Source organism: Pan paniscus, chromosome 17 (genome assembly GCF_029289425.2).
Source record: "Pan paniscus chromosome 17, NHGRI_mPanPan1-v2.0_pri, whole genome shotgun sequence".
Classification (NCBI taxonomy): Eukaryota; Metazoa; Chordata; class Mammalia; order Primates; family Hominidae; genus Pan; species Pan paniscus.
The window spans coordinates 45382371-45399632 of NC_073266.2; the positions used below are offsets into that span (position 1 = coordinate 45382371).

General features: G+C 37.3%; 1 protein-coding gene across 2 annotated transcripts in view; it reads right to left on the minus strand.

Annotated features, from left to right (window-relative positions):
• Positions 1-298: 298 nt before the first annotated feature.
• The window catches only part of CDH2 (cadherin 2), a 226047-nt gene continuing 209083 nt past the window's right edge, over positions 299-17262 (minus strand). For both annotated transcript variants that reach the window (XM_034943719.3, XM_055102638.3), the window contains 2 exons: positions 12682-12846; positions 299-1685 (listed from right to left, as the gene is read on the minus strand). In XM_034943719.3, the coding sequence (XP_034799610.1) occupies positions 1479-1685; positions 12682-12846 (372 nt within the window). In that variant the 3' untranslated portion in view covers positions 299-1478. The remainder of the gene's footprint in view (positions 1686-12681; positions 12847-17262) is intronic.

A 17262-nucleotide genomic window follows, 5' to 3' on the forward strand; every position in this document is an offset into this window, starting at 1 on the left:
ATGAGTTATATTAAGAATTAACACTGAAGTTCACTGAAGGTAAAGGATGTGATTTTTCTATCACCACCAGTAGGGTCTATTCCTGAATCACTTGATGTTTTTCTTCTATGATGATGGGAAGGTCCAAAATGATTCTCTCTGCTGCACACCGTACATGGTTGCCATGCTACGCGTTTCAATGGTGAATAGTGCAAGAACAAATACATACTTTTTGTACTGTTGTTCTCCAGTACTTGGGATTTTTGCAACATTCAAAGCAGCTCAAGTAGAAAAGAAAAAGTTCAAACCAGTCACCAGATCCAAAATTAGCATTTTATTCAGAACGCTGGGGTCAGAGGTGTATCATTTATATTCTGGTACACAATACAGAGGCAAAGCTGTTGTCAGAAGTCTCTCCAGTTTAAAAGCTTTTTTTTTTTTCCATTTTTTTAAAAAAAACACACACTTAGTAGTGCCACCAATGTCAGGCCACCCCTTTCTTTTCTTTCCTTTTTTTTTTTTTTGGTACAAATTATGTAAAACATTTGTGCTAAGAACTTTTCTCCCTCCCCAAACCAAAAAGAAAATAAAAAATAAAAAAATTAAAAAAATTAAAAATTGAGTATTCTAACTACAGCTCAACAATTGAATCAAATGTCACTGTTTTGTAAATACTTTATCCATAACGAAAGATATAAACATGCAAAAAACCTGAATCCATAGTCCAAATAATACATACACATGTTCTGAAGTTTCTGCACTTCTCCATAGACTATGCCAATAAAACATTATGTACACATACTATTTTTACAGTGAAGTGGAAAAATACAGAAATAAAAAAGTGTACATGGATTAAGACCAAAATGTGTCTAACATTCTAGTTTATGAAAAAATTCAATTTTGCTACAAATTGGTGATATGAAAACTCCCTTTATTTGCAACCAGCTGAGTAAGTTTTAAGATTTTAGTGAAAAAAAAAAAAAAAACTAAAGTCTAAAACTAGAAGTAATGTACATTTTCCAATCTCATGGTCTCATCCCCCAAGATAATAAAATCGCTCCATGAGTTTTTTTGTTTGTTTAATTTTGTATTTTAATAAAAGCAAATGCAATGTAACAAAAGCGTGTTGAAGCATATCATGGTTTAACTTACTGCTCCCACCGCAAAATATTTTGTCTTTTACTTATCGTTTCAGAAATCAGTACCATTAAAGCCTTAAACAGAAAACTAATTCCAATCTGAAAAAGGTACAAAAAGGCACATAAAATCCCAGTGCTTCTGTACTGTAAAATTCAAGTGTAACTGAGCTCAGTGTTTTTCCAAACAGTATGGATCACTGATATTCCCTCTGAGCCCAAATTGGTTTGCAGCCTATGCCAAAGCCTCCAGCAAGCACTGTGCTAGTAGACTACAAAGTTAAAGCCTAGCTTCTGAATGCTTTTTGGGAATATCAGTTGAAATTGTTTGTACTTGTCCAAAAACCAAGTTCACCCTGAAGTTCAGTCATCACCTCCACCATACATGTCAGCAAGTTTCTTGAACCGTGGCCCCCAGTCGTTCAGGTAATCATAGTCCTGCTCACCACCACTACTTGAGGAATTAAGGGAGCTCAAGGACCCAGCAGTGGAGCCACTGCCTTCATAGTCAAACACTAACAGGGAGTCATATGGTGGAGCTGTCGGGTCATTGTCAGCCGCTTTAAGGCCCTGCAATTTGGAAACACAAAGAATGAAAGAATTAAGAGAGGGTTACACTTTACAAAACCACAAGCAGATCCTAATGAATTCACGGGATCAAACAAACACTTATTTGTAAATTTCCATTTACATACCATATTTTCAACACATGGAAAAGGGGGATATAACCATTTGAAAGTTGGACAAAAATTAACTTATATCTTTCCGGTGCAAAGAAACAACCCTAAGCAGTCAAGCTCAGGGAGGCCAAGACTTATGAAGGGAGGGGGTTAACTGGGTAATAAGTTGGACAGGTGGCAGAAATGAATGGCCCTGCTTGAGGCAGAGAAGAAAGAATCTTAAATAACAAAATATATAGAGCAGCATTGCTAGATTAAATTAAAAAAAAAAAAGCACCTCACTGAAATACAAGACATACAAATGAGTACCATGTGGTCCATGTCCCTCCATAGGCTTACAGTCTAGCATAACAGGTATTACTACTGTGTGAAGCAAATGACAAGTGACAAAACTATGAAGTCAAAGCAAAAGCCATCAGGTTGTGGGGGAAAAAAATTCACATCAGCATTAAGAGCTAGGAGTTCAAAGAGAAAGTAGCATTGTATTTGACCTCATTTTGGAAGGACATCAAAGGAAGACTGAAGACAGGTCAGATGTGATTACTACATAAAGGGAGGTACTCAGAAAATCATTTATGTGACTAACATAGCATAAAATGTGGAATTAATTGATTAATTGTAAACTGGTATTTTTAAAAATAGGGTAACTTCTAACTTCCAAAAAATCCTAGAAATGTCATAATCCAATATCTGTACACGGTATAAATATTGAAAAGAGGAGGACTCCTGTCAATCTAAAATAACATGCGTTATCTGGTTCTTATAAAGAATTTTAAGAAAAAAGAAACAAGGAAATAACTACTATCTATATTTGTAACTTTTGTAAGCAGATGCTTTTTAATATACAATTAGAGTCTCTATGCTCTGCAAAACTTCTAAGGATTTAGTATTAGGTCCTCTGGTATATTTTCTAATTTTTTTCCCAATTGCATTCTAGTACTCCTAGATATACTAACATTACTAACATTAGTCTCCAAACAATCGTTTGCTTTTTCCACACTCTACTTGTCAAATGCTAGTTGGCTTATATGGCCTCACCTATCTAAGACGTGTCACAGACAGTCCTACCTTTGAGAGATCAAGCCTGCCAATACACATGCATTTTATGAGCGCATACATGGGTTTTTATGAGCATGTGTTCATCTATCCTTTCAAGGTTACAAAGGAGAAACAGGGAAGAAGAGCAAAAAAATTAAGGTCAGAATCAGTATGGTGTAGTGGTTAAGAGATCAGACTGTGAGATGACACCTTAGCTCTCCCCAGTACTAGCTGTGGGACCTCCGCATAACCTCATCTACAACTGTAATCATAATAATAGGACTATTATAAAGACCAAATGCAATAAAGGGACCCAAGGGCTCACCACAGTGACTGGCATATGCAGAGCTCAATGAATATTAGTTAGTATTTTTAAAAAATTTAAGTTTTGAGAAAAATGTCCTGCCTTGGGATTTGAAAAAATAAGAAACAGTGAAGATATATTTTAAGAAACAAAATGGCAGCTGCTTGACTCACGTCAAAAATCAGAGAAAAAAGTACACATGACCAGTTTTCTCATCTCCAGGTACCTCTTTACTAACAATCCATGAAATTTAGCAGTACTTTACTACTTTTCGTCATGTCATTTTATACTGTTTATACTCCAGAAAAGCCTGTGTAAAATAAAATAAAGCAGGTTTCAGCAAAATACTTTGATATATACAACATAAATAACTTTAGATAGGATTTTATCTTATTTTTAGACTAAGCTACAAGGCAATTCCGCTAAGACTGAGAACCACAACCTACAATTTCTCAAAACTTGTAACTCCCTTCTGTGGCAGATTGTGTTACTGCCCTCAGTGATTCACTGCTCTTTTTCTGAAGGCAGAACACACACCCACACTCCCACAGTGCCTCTCTGGGGTCAGGGTTTACTTTCCCAACCACACTGCAAGGCTTGGCTGTCTGACTGGCTTTGGCCAATGCAATGTAAGTAGCTGTGAAAAGTAGCCGCTTCAAGAACTCTATCTAATGTGTTTCCACCCTTCCACTAATCCCCCTTTCCCCCTCTGCCAGGAGAATGGCCTGCTCCAGATGGGAAGTTTATCTGCCTGGATCCTGAAACGAAGAAGACATATGGATCAGGAACTGAGTCACTGACAGACTACAGCTGACTTACAACTTAAGTAAGAAGTAAACCTTCATTATTATAAGCAGCAATATTTTGGAGTGGTCAGTGATTGGTACCTTAGCTAACAAAAGCTGAAGAATGCACCTTCATTCATTTTGTTTGTGTTTATTCATTAGATTCAAGATGTATTTGTTGATTATCTATTAATATTATTGCAATGTATTCTGCTAACTGGTAGAGACACAGCTACTAATGAGCCAGATCCAATGGCTGCCCTCGTGGAGTTAATATTCACATATTAGCCTACACTCCTCTTCCCTACAAGATCTAGCAACTGCAAATTTAACCAACAGCGGATTCCCTTAGTTCAGCATTGTCTGACTTGGGGTCATACAAGTAGGCCCAAGAAGGATCTGAAGAAAAAACAAGAAAAATCAGGGAAATTCCTGATAAGGAGAATGGGTCCCTGAAAACAAATATTAAATTTTCATTATGACAATTCCTTTATAATACAGACAACAGAGACAATGGCTAAGATCACTTTGTTCAGGTCATCTGCTTTACCACAATTTAATTATTAAGTGAAAATACACACAGGGCCCTGGCCCAATCCTTATGATGTCAACACCAAACTGGAAATATGGAGAGGTCAAGACTCAAATTAGGGATAGCATTAGGAGAAATACCTAATGTAGATGATGGGTTGATGGATGCAGCAAACCACCATGGCATGTGTATACCTATGTAATAAACCTGCACATTCTGCACATGTATCTCAGAACTTATAATAGTTAAAAAAAAAAAGAAGAAAAAAAAGAATGACAAGTTAAAAAAAAAAAAAAGACTCAAATTAGCCCGAAAGAGTCAATGGCAAGGCCTCAAGTGTGTCTGGATTTGGAGGAGAAAAAAGGGATGGCCTGTGTTTACTATGTCCAGGGAATAAACACAAGAAGTGGTCTGGTCTTCCCTGGTGTGTTCATGGACCCCAGGACTCTTCATCAAATGACTAAGCCACCTAATTTAATTCCTTAAAATAAATATAATGCTTGTGATAATCAACTCCCATATCCCCTATTGAGAGTCTAAAAAATATTATTTTCTTTATTTTTTAGCTCCTGCACTGGCTTTCTGATCATCCTGGTAGTTTACAAATCTCTGTTTTCTTTATTTCTGTTTTTGTTTTGTTTTTTTTTTTAAAGCGGTTAAGGCCATAAAATCCATTAGAGAGAGACCACTGTGCTATGCTAGAGCACGGCACATTGCCTTATGTTTTAATAATTACAAAAGGGCAAAATCACTGAACTTTTCAAGAGTTCTTAGGCAAGCCAGCTTTCTATGCAGGTTAAGTACTTTAAATCCCTTCCATTTGGATAGCACTGATTTTTATCTGAGAATAAAATATGACTCTTCTGAACGAGGTATTATATAAACTCTTGGTAATATTTTGGTAATTCTAAAAAGATCGCACTGAAGTCCTAAGAAACTGACAGTAACAGGCACGAAATCTGAGTGAATGTACAGAAGAAATCCAGTGGGCAACAGAACCTTCTGGTTCTCCCTTATGGGATTCCTTTATTCTTGGATATGAACATTATTTCACAGGATGTACTGTTACCAAATTTACAAACTAACCGCCTGTGTTTCTCTAGGTTTGACTAAATTTAGCAAAGTATCCTCTTGTTCCACCTTTCCTGGAGAGGTAGATCTTGAATTCTGGATAAAGCTGAACTGTCTTCTAAAGACTGACGCTTCTCTGCAGAGTGAGAGAGCTTGGCTCCGGCTGAATTCTTGCTGAGCTTGTATTTATAGACTTCTGATCCCAGGCTTTATGGGCGGAGACATGCTTTTATGAGGATAAAAACCCACATTATCCAGCGAGGAACACAGGAGGGATGTAAAAGAAAAGAGGTCTTACTGTTTCCTTTACATTCTGTCTTCTACAGTCCTAGTGCCACTGCTTTAGTGGAGGTCATCATTATATCCTGCCTGGACCAGAGAAAAAGCCTGCCTAACTGGTCTTCGCCTGTCTCCAGCACTATTCCAGCTTCTTTCCTACAAACTATTGGTTTCTGTCTTAAACGTTATTTGATATCACTCCCGCAAGTAAGACCTCTGAATGCTCTCTATGACTCCTTCCAAATGAAAGAGTTCCCCCGACAATGGGCAAAATGATTTTTAATTGGTGCATGAACACTTTAAAACAATTATTTAAGAAAATTAACTTAAAAATTGATGAACAGTTTAAGAAAATAACAAGAAGTACACAGAGAGGGAAAAAACTGGAAGGTGTTAACTCAAATGCCTGCTGTTGGGTAACCTACAGCATACAGTAAAACTCTTTAGAAAGCATTCAGTGAACCAAGACTGTTTACCCACCTTTTCTGTTTCAGCTATTCTCAGCTCCAGCAACCATGACTGAATTATGCACCCCCAAAGGGAATCCCCCCAAACCCCAAAGCATCATGTTCTTGTGCACTTCTATGTTGTTTATTCATTTTTTTAGAATTATACTTCTTATATTTTTTATCTGATTAATATCCATCCATCCATCCATCCATCCATCCATCCATCCATCCAAAAGCTCATTAAAAATATCACTTCGACTGCACAGATCTTTTTTCCCCAACCATGACTAGGAGTCATTCCTGTGGTCTCTCTGGTCCCTTCTACTTTTTTATTTTTAGAGACAGTGTCTCACTCTGTACTCCAGACTGTAGTGCAGTGGCACAATCATGGCTCACTGCAGCCTTGACCTTCCCGGGCTCAGGTGATCCTCCCACCTCAGCCTCCTGAGTAGCTAGGACTACAGATGCATGCCACCATGCTCGGCTAATTTTTGTTTTTTTTCGTATAGAGGGTTTTTTGTCAGGTTGCTGAAGTGGGTCTCAAACTCCTAGGCTCAAGCGATCTGCCTGCCTGAGCCTCCCAAAGTGCTGGGATTACAGGTGTGAGCTACTGTGCCCGGCCTCATCTACTTTTATCATCTTGTTTGGATGACACTAGATTGTGACATCCCTTTCTACAGAGGCTGTTTTGTATTCACATCTCGCTGTCCAACACACTGCCTGACATTCAACAGGTATTCTATAAGGTAACTATGCATTGTTGTCCTGGGTGTAGTTTTTCCTGCTCAGCATCCTCTTCATATTTATATCCATTTCTTTCAGAAACAGCTAGAATCTAGATTTAAGACATATGTGGATATAAACGTACACCATACTTACATTACAGTAGAACTGAACATATCAAGGCCAACATTACTACCCCTCTTTCTGGGAATTTCATTTTACTTCAAGCAATTTTTGATGCAGAAGGAGTGGATTTTAATTCTTTTCTTACAATTAGAGAACAGCAGAAAATCTTTTACTCCTAAAAGGTAATTTACCTGTAATAGTTACTAATATGACACCAATAATAATTAAGAGATTTTTACTATGTGACAAGCACTATATGAAGCACATTACAAAGATAATCTCGTTTAGTTCTCACGCAATCTTAAAAGGAGGTTCTATTACTATTCCCATTTTACAAATAAGAAAACTGAAAAGGTTAAAGGCAAGGATCTTGACCTTGTAACAAGGTAACAGAGCTGTTAGGTGGGATGGCTAGATTTGAACTTACACAAATGCCCAACTTCTATAAGATCAGAATGAGATATTTTAAAAAACAGAAATTAAATTTAATTAATAGGAGAAAAAGACAAGCATTTTAAACTTTAGTAGTTTCAAGCAAGTTGTAAGAAGCTTCCATAAGTTTTAAACAATATTAATGAAAAGGTGGTCTTTTAACAGAATTATTCACTTGGTTTTTATACTTCTGAGTAGAGAAATATACTTCATATACTAATGAATACATATATACACACGTAATAAAAATCTCTTTATATATGTTTATATATGTATATGTATGTTTGTATCTACAAATATACATATTTATATATGTATATATGTGTATATTTGTATATACACATATAAATACGTGTATATTTATATTTGTATATACACATATATAAATACATGTATATTTATATATGTATATATGTGTATATGTGTATATGTGCGTGTGTGCACACACAATGATACGGTTTGACTTTGTCCCCACCCAAATCTCATCTTGAATTGTAGTTCCATATTTCCCATAATCTCCACAGGTTGTGAGAGGGACCCGGTGGGAGGTAATTGAATCATGGGGGCGGTTACCCCCATGCTGCCGCTCTCACGATAGTGCGTTCTCCTGAGATCTTGAGATCTGATGGTTTTGTAAGGGGCTTTTCTCCCTTTGCTCAGTACTTCTCTCTCCTGCTGCCATGTGAAGAAGAATGTGTCTGCCTTCCCTTCTGGCAAGATTGTAAGTTTCCTGAGGCTTTCCCAGCCCTGTGGAAATGTGAGTTGATTAAACCTCTTTCCTTTGTAAATTACCCAGGCTTGGCAGTTTTTCATAGCAGCGTGAAAACAGAAAAATACACGTATATATATAAAGAAGTTTATTTCTTTTTACAAAGAAATATACAGGATTAGTATTAGTAAAATTATTGGAGGTATATTAATATCTAACTGTTGGGCTGAGATTAAATGAATTTGTTTGAACTTTTCACTCTCTGAAGGTCATGTTTAAAAATTCAAAACAGAATGAAACTCTGCAGTTGAAATTCAAAAACATGTGACTTATTTTACTCTGCCTACCAGACTGGAAATAAGTTATCATTTTTGAGATTCAAGGCAACATTCATTCCTTATTTAAATAAACAAACTAGAAAATGTTCTCATGAGCTTTCTTATTCCTTACATCTATAAAAGCACTCCAATTATAATCACCACTATATTATTCTTCCTTTGGAACATTTGGTGCTCTGCTAAATCAAATAAGACCTGCAGATAAATAAATTTGTGTGCCTTTTAAATATTTTTATAAAATGTGCTTTTCTTTCTTTCTAGGTGCTTTCAACTGTTTTAAAACTCTACAAGTAAGTATTCATTTTTGTCTGTCCAGTAAATGAAGACACTGAACAAGTCTTAACAGTTATCTTGGATGAAAGAGTCTAGATGGTATTTTGGAGAGTTATTACTGGCTTAGGCCTTCTGACTTACATTAGACTTTCATCTCCCTTAAAAGTCCCACAGAACTGACCATCATCTCCTTAAAACTATCGTTTTGATTGTTTTCTATTATACCTACCTCCTTAGATTTTCTGTCTCCAACTCTAGGGGCATTTCTAGCTGAAGATATTTGATTGCTCCTCTCCTTCACATTTCTCTATCTTGTAATTATATTCGAATTCATGGATTTAGGCCAGGTGTGGTGGCTCACACCTGTAATCCCAGCTTTGGAAGGTTGAGGATGGAGGATAGCTTGACCCCAGGAGGCTGAGGCTGCAGTTTGTTATGATTGTGCCACTGCACTCCAGCCTGAGCAACAGAAAGAGACCCTGTCTCTTAAAACACACACACACACACACACTCATGGATTTAGTTGCCATTTTCGGAATAATTTCCAAATTGGATCCTTTCATCCATTCACTTGTTCACCAAATCACTGTGCCCCATACTGGCCCCTCCAGGGAGAAGCCTGTCTCCCCTCCCCTGGAACATGGATCAGGGGGAGGCAGGATGGAACCATGGGATCTGTGATCTGAGGGAGGTGAGTTCTGGGTACCATGGGATGCCAGTGGATGGTGTCTAACCCATACTCTGTATGCCTGACCCTTCCTGGGTTGGTAAATACTTAATGAATTTCACCCAACGCTAGAAAAATGGGGAAGGAATTCTAGACAGGAAGAACATCTTGTAGATGGGCACCAGCATGAAATTGTAAGCTGAGATTGTAAATGACAAGTAGAGTTCTCTGTAGATAGCCTGCAAGATGCTGGGTGGTGAGGGCCTTGAGATGAAGTTGGAAAGCCAAATAAGAACCAGACACAAATGGCCTCCTATGCCTGGCAAATAAGGCTTCAGATACTGGCACATTTGCAGTGCACAAATATCGTGCTAGCAACAAAGTAGGGTATACACACAAAGAGAATCGATGTCTAATTTATGCTTTTATCTATATATTACTTGCACAGTTATGTTACACATATGGATGTTCAATAGTGATTTGCTGAATGGATAATCTTACATTGAGCTCAAGATGGTTTCACAATGAGACATTTTTCACATATGCAGATAATCTTCAAATTAGGAATAGATTGTATTCTGGAAGTCAATTTGCAGTCAGTTGTTTGGAAGACGGTTTTTCATATAAGCAATCACACCTGTTTGTTAATGGTCTCCAGCCATAATAAACTGTGTACCTGAGCACTGTTTAGGAGAAAGAAAATTCCAAATGGAAATTCCTACTGTAACTCCTACTGTGGCCGAGAAGGGTTGGGTAAGTGAAACTTATTGACTAGATGTCTACTGAAGAAGAGATAGTCATTGTTAAAAAAAGAACAACAACAAAAAAAATCAATGACCATAGACATAGACACACACACACAAACAAACACACACTCAAACATAAACTCAGAATTTGAATGTAATCTGACAAGTAGGATGAAAGGCTCTAGACTCAGTATCCATTGAATCTCAATCAGATGTAAAGTGGGTGGTGCCCATAGCATCATGCCCTACACATTTGCCAGGGTGCATACTCGAATGCCTGAAAAATGACAAAAATCTAAGAGCTAGGTAACATACTAGATGTTTAAGTTATAAAAACATGAACAAGAAATAGCGCTTGTCCTGGAGAGAACTCACATACTGAGTGGGAGAAAGAAATACTGACAGTTACACCCCAGCTGGTGAGGGCTACGACCCGAGGGGCAACTTGTTATCCCTTCCCACAGGCATCAAGGAAGGCCTCACAGAGAAATGTTTTGGCTGAATCCTGAAGGCGAAGTGGCAGTCCTGCAGATGGACAATTAGGTAAGGGCTTTGCCGAAGTTACAGTATATTCAAAAGTGTTGATGCTTTTGAGGAACTGCAAATAGTTCAGTGGGGCTGCAGCACAGAAAGGGAATGTGGGGACGTGAGGGGTAGAAGAAGGCAGGAATCAGATGAGGAATAGCCTTATAAATAAACCTTACTGTTTGTTTGATCTTTAGCACTGAGAAAAGAAGAGTATCAGGGATGGAATGAAATCCACAGAACACTGGTACTTCAGGGACAGGCAGAAATATTTAGTAAGGATTTGTTAAATTATACTTAAGCTAGAATTCTGGCTTCAAAAAAGTATGGTTCCAGCTGGGCACAGTGGCTCAGGCCTGTAATCCCAGCACATTGGGAGTCTGAGGCAGGAGGATCATTTGAGCCCAAGAATTCAAGACCAGCCTGGGAAACAGGCTGGTGAGACCCTGTCTCTACAAAAATAAAAATTAAAAAAAAATTTTAAAGTCCAGTTCCTAAACCTACAGTCAAAAGATTCACTATATCTTGAATTGACAACCATCAGAATAACTCAACAATTTCTTATGACAAACATGAAATTAGAAATAAAATCATTAGGCACTCTTACATTTTTCTAAAAGATCTAGGCATATATGTATAAATTTCTGCAAATTCTCCTAACTGGGTCTATATATAACTAAGAGCTGGCAAAGTCAGGACATATTTCTGTGGATAAAGGGAGTTACTGGCATTCTGTTGTTTTTGCTTTCCATGTGTTTTTAAATCATGTCAACTACAAATTAACCTTATTACCTATTTAGCAGAAATGAATACATATGTTCAGAAAGGCAGCATATATTTTAGGAACAGACAGTAATGGATAGTTATAGAGACAGGCAACTATTCCAATTTTGTTTTAAAACTTTTTCTACAAGCAATAAGTATATCTAAAAACCTAATGTAGATTATGTTTAATATTATATGAATTTTGAGGAAGCCCAGGATACAAGAGTCTTATCAGCCTATGACTGAAGGCCATATCCAACAGATGCATTCCACTTTGTAATGCACTGAGACCTATTCTGATCTTGGAGACACCAATGATATGACCAGAAAACAGAGTTCTGCCATATATTCACAGTCAACATCAATATGTAGTGTTCTCTTACATTCACAATACAAATTCAAAAGAATTACAGTAAGACTACAGACATGATCAGAAGAAGCAGCACAAATCATTGAACTTCAAAACTTAAATATTAAATGTAACAGAATTCTTGGTCAGTAATAAAGAATGTCATAATAATTTTGACAGTGAAAATCATATCTGTTATATGCAACAGAGAAATAGCTTCCTTTTACAGAAGCTCTTAAAACTCCTCAACTAGACAAGTACTTAAATCACTTACATAATATTTAATTTAGCTCTTCCAACTAATCTCTTTTGATGGAGTCGTTGGGCAGGCACTGAATTCTCACGATTTGTGGGATTCAAAGGGTACAGTGTGAGGAAAATTAAAGTGAACTACTGCTACATTTATTAATGCTAATAAATGAAATTAGAATGCACTATAATATTGTTAGTCTATTTATTACTTGTAATCTAGGAAAAAAAATCCTCAGAGACAGTGTGACTAATTCTGATAATATATGATGTATGTCATTTTACAAATGCAGAATCTTAATTGATAGATCTCTTTTTGGTTGATCAAAGCAATTACATTTGTTCTTTGTTAATGAAGCCACATTTGCTTTCACACAAAGATAAACTTCAGAAACACAAGTATGTTTTAGTGAACTATATAGCTGTATTCCAAGCTATATAATGTATTCCAATTTGTGGCCTACAGAGATCTAACCATTAGCATGAAATGAAAACTCTTATAGAGAAAACGAGTGTCTCTCTGTACCTCATTAATGAAGTCCCCAATGTCTCCAGGGTGTGGGGCTGCAGATCGGACCGGATACTGGGGCTCGGCGTGGATGGGTCTTTCATCCATTCGTCGGATTCCCACAGGCTTGATGGCATCAGGCTCCACAGTGTCAGGCTGCTGTAGCTGGCTCAAGTCATAGTCCTGCAAAAAGACAAAATCAAAAACCGATGGGAGATGGGCACAAAGATAGAAAATTACAACCTTGCTTTTTAAGCACATACTCAGAACACATAGAAATGAGGAAAATTTAACATAATGGAAAAGTTGCCACTATGAGTTTTTCATGTTATGATTAAATATTTCTTTCACACAGCTCTTTCTTCTGTGCTTTTCATTTCTACAGTCTGTGCTCCATCTGCTTTACAATGTTCCTCATCAGTTTCCAATGAAAAACAGCAGTGTGATGAGGTCTCACTATAAAACAACTAAAAAACCGACTAGACAATATAGTTGTACCATACAAGCAAAGGTGCTAACTTCATGTCTTTAATATTTTTTTAAAACGAGGGTGGTTATTTTTCCTTTTCCCTAAAGGAAGGCATTAGTTCATGAAGGTTTCAAGTCACCCTTCTTCCTTCTCTCTCTCCCTTCTAAACTCTAGAGCAGAGGTCAGAAAACTATGATCTCTGGGCCCAGTGTGACCTATGGCCTATTTTTCTCTAAGACTAGCTTCTACATTTTTAAAAAGTTACTTAAAATACAAACGACAAAGAAAAATGTGCTACAGGGAATATATGTGGCCCACAAAACCTAAATTATTTACTATCTGGCCCTACTGAGGAAAAGTTTGCTGACCTCTGGTTTAGTGGTGGTAGACCAGAGAGAGGGTGGATTTTCTTCCAATGCTGCCCTGTGGGAATGTCCTGGAAAAACAATCTGTCCGCTTTCAGAGAGGCAAAGTACAACTTGTGAAGAAGGATGCTCTGGCCATAGGTTGGGCCCTCAGAACTATTTTTAGCTCAGACATCTGGACAGCAATGTATAAAGAAAGAGACTACAATGTGGAAATAATCCACATTTAAGGTTTGGGCAAATAGTTGGTAGTATTCAAACCTCTGAATTCTGGCGATACAAAATATCATATCCCCAGCTTACCCAACATTCTTTCAATTCAAAACTGACATTTGCAGCAAGCATAGATGTAGTTATGCTTTTCTTAGTTCAGGCTTCATCTCTCTGTCTGAAACTAGCTTTTAAAACCTTTTGCAGTTATCTCTAGAGTGATTTTGATTTATTCGACAGTTGTTGAACGTTTACCATGTTTTGGCAATGGTCTAGGTGTCTTACATATGTTCACTCATTTGATCCTCTTAGTACATGTGATACTAAGTTTTATTATCCCCACTTAAGAGATGAGAAAACTGAGTTTCAAATAACCCAAGTAAGTCGCATATGGTCCCAGATCTATTAAGAAAAGGATTCTGACTCCAAGTGTATTAGATTCCAAAGCCTGGATCTCTTCACAATCATCTATGAGTAAATCAAGACTGAGTTACAAGGTTGGATTTAAAGGTAAGGAACTAGATAAACGAGCTTGGAGGGACAGGAATGTGAGGAATGCTTAAAATAACAAGGAGACAAAGGGAAGGAAAAGGTCAGTAACTTCATACTCACTGTGGGTCAGGCACTATACCAGACTCTTGATAAGTGTTTTCTCACTATTAATGGTGCCTAAGAAACCCATGAAAAATGTTTTATCATCATCTCTTTAGGTGGAGAAACAGGTTGAGTAACTTGCCCAAGGTCACACAGCTAGTATATGACTAAAATGAGAATCAAAACCATAAGTGTCTGACTTCATAGCACCTGATTTAAAATTTATGCTAATTGAGATACTGTGATCCTGGCAACACTGTCCCTGAATATTTCCTTATCAAGAACTTCAGCTGGCAGGTGAAGGCACTCACATACGCTGATGGAAAAGCTCCTCCTCTTAGGTGTGTGCAATGTGATGCAGAAAGCGAGGTAGGTATAGAGACTTTGAACCCGCCAGAGTGGGATGTACATTTGGTGTATCACAAACTATAAAATGTTCAGGGGGAAATCAGCTTTAGCTCTGAACCATCTATGGGCTGGCGACAAAGCGCCATTTTGGGAGAGTCCACAGCAGGAGCAAAGGCATCAGAATGCTGCTTTCTCTTGTCAAGATGGAGTATTTCAAATCATCCATACAAAACTTGAGAAAAAAACACCTTGATCTTGCACAAATGTGCTCCATTTTCAATTTTATAGAATTTGAGTTGTTATTTACGGAATATCTCAGAAAAGGCCCTCAATGATGTAACAGATGTGAAAGCCCTTGAAATGTTAAAATGCTATACACGACAAAAAGAGGGATTTATTCCCCTGCACTTTGGGAGGCCAAGGCGGGTAGATCATAAGGTCAGGAGTTCAAGACCAGCCTGGCCAATATGGTGAAACCTCATCTCTACTAAAAAATACAAACATCAGCCAGATGTGGTGGTGGGTGCCTGTAGTCCCAGATATTTGGGAGGCTGAGGCAGGAGAATCGCTTGAACCCGGGAGGTGAAAGTTGCAGTGAGCCAAGATCGCATCACTGTACTCCAGCCCGGGCGACAGAGAGACTCTGTCTAAAAGGAAAAAAAAAAAAAAAGATTTATTCAGAGAAATTTTAATGCTTTCATACTAAAAAATATGTTTTTTCCAGGCCATGTTTAATTGTATAACTACCAAGCACAACAGAGTGGGGTGAACTATGAATAAGTGTGCATTCTTATTCAATTACCAAAGCTGTCCGTAAAATGGGGGAAAATAGATGTCAAGTATATTGATGACAGTGAATAAATGTTTTTACCCTAAGGGTGAAAAATGTTTTATTAGAAGTCTAAATTACACACAAAAAGGTAACTGAATCTTATGTTTAAGCACTGTCTTTTACCTGGTGACATATTCTTTGATACTCCTGGATATATTACATAATAGCTCAGGGTGACAAATATAAGAATGTAGAGGAATTTCTTTCATATAACTGAAGATAAAAGAGGCATGTGGGCTTTGCTCATGCTACTCCCTATCTGGGAAGAGCCATTCTACTCTGACTTCTTCTATAACTCCAACTGTATCCAGAGGCTGCAAATAAAATTGCATTTTGATTGGCTAGCAGACTTTTAAATATATTCAAATAGGTCACCAACATTTAGACACAGGTGTATCTCACCTGAGAATAACAAGATCTGGCAAAAGAGATCTTACATTCTGACAACAATTTGCTACAGCTGAGAGCAGTTGTCCCCTCTGGATAAGGAAAGGATAGCCTCCTAACCTGCTTCTTAGATGAATGTGTATGTAACATACTTACATAATAGAAAATAATTTACAGTTCTTTATCTTTCTTTTGATAGCTTTTTCCTACTATCTTAAGAACCAGACAGCAGGAAGAGTCTTAAAACTTCGGTGGTCTTGCTTAGACCTTTGGACCATCAATGTTTCAGGCTTATAGAAAGTTCCCACTAAAAAAAAAGTGTTGAACATAATCTCAGTGATGATACTTATGCCAGATATCAAAGGAGCAGCTAATTCAAGAAATGTGACTTGGATCACATTATACACTATAGTAATAATTTATGATGAGACGGGAGAGAAAGACCTCCTGGTCCCATTGCTGAGAATCATTGCCATGGTGAATCACCCCATAATGATGGAAACATGTTAAATTCCTCCATGGTGATGGTGTCCAAAAAGAGGCAAAAAAATCACTGGTTTACAGGAAGTTAGACACAAGGTTAAAATACATGGCTCAGAGTGTCTCTGTGATGGCTTCTCCTTATCTACTGCAAATATGGGACATAAAAATCTAATGATGGCAGGCAGCGTGCGGAAGTATCCTCCGGTCACAGGGTGGGCTCTTCTGTTGACGTCTATCTGTGTTGTATGGCAAAAGTCCCGACCTGAGAGTCTAATTTTAGACCTTTTGATAAAAAACGCTCCCTAATTATACATCTTTACAATCCCATAATGATGTACATAAACACACAAATGACAACATGTAGGATGAGAATTATAAAGAGAATTACAAAGACCAAAAATCTCCTCAACGTCATTGGGTTCATGGCCTTACTCCTGAAGATTATAAACAATCCAAAAAGACATCTTTATTTGGCTCCTAAAACTCAAAGAGTGGGTCTGAAAATTCTCTTATGATTGCCAACCTTTACAATGTTAACTTCCCCAAGAAATTCAATTTTCAAACAAAGGCCAAGGAAAATCTCTTTTTTACTTCATTTTAATGTTTGGAATATGTGTTAATCGGCAATCATCATTAAAAGTAGGCATGGAATTTGGGTTTTGAGAATATTAACACTGCAAGTAACTTAAAATTTTTTTTGGTCTATGATTTAAAATGTCTTAAGGGCGATATAGTTCTGGGGGAGTTAGTAAGAAGTTAGCATGACTTGCAATGATTTATAATTAGTTTGGAAAATGATACAGCGAGTTTAACTCAGAGCATTTGGTTATGCTACAATAAAATAAAATGTTGCATGAGTATAAATTGAAATTCTGGAATCCCAGGCAAATATTTCCAAAAACTACATTGCA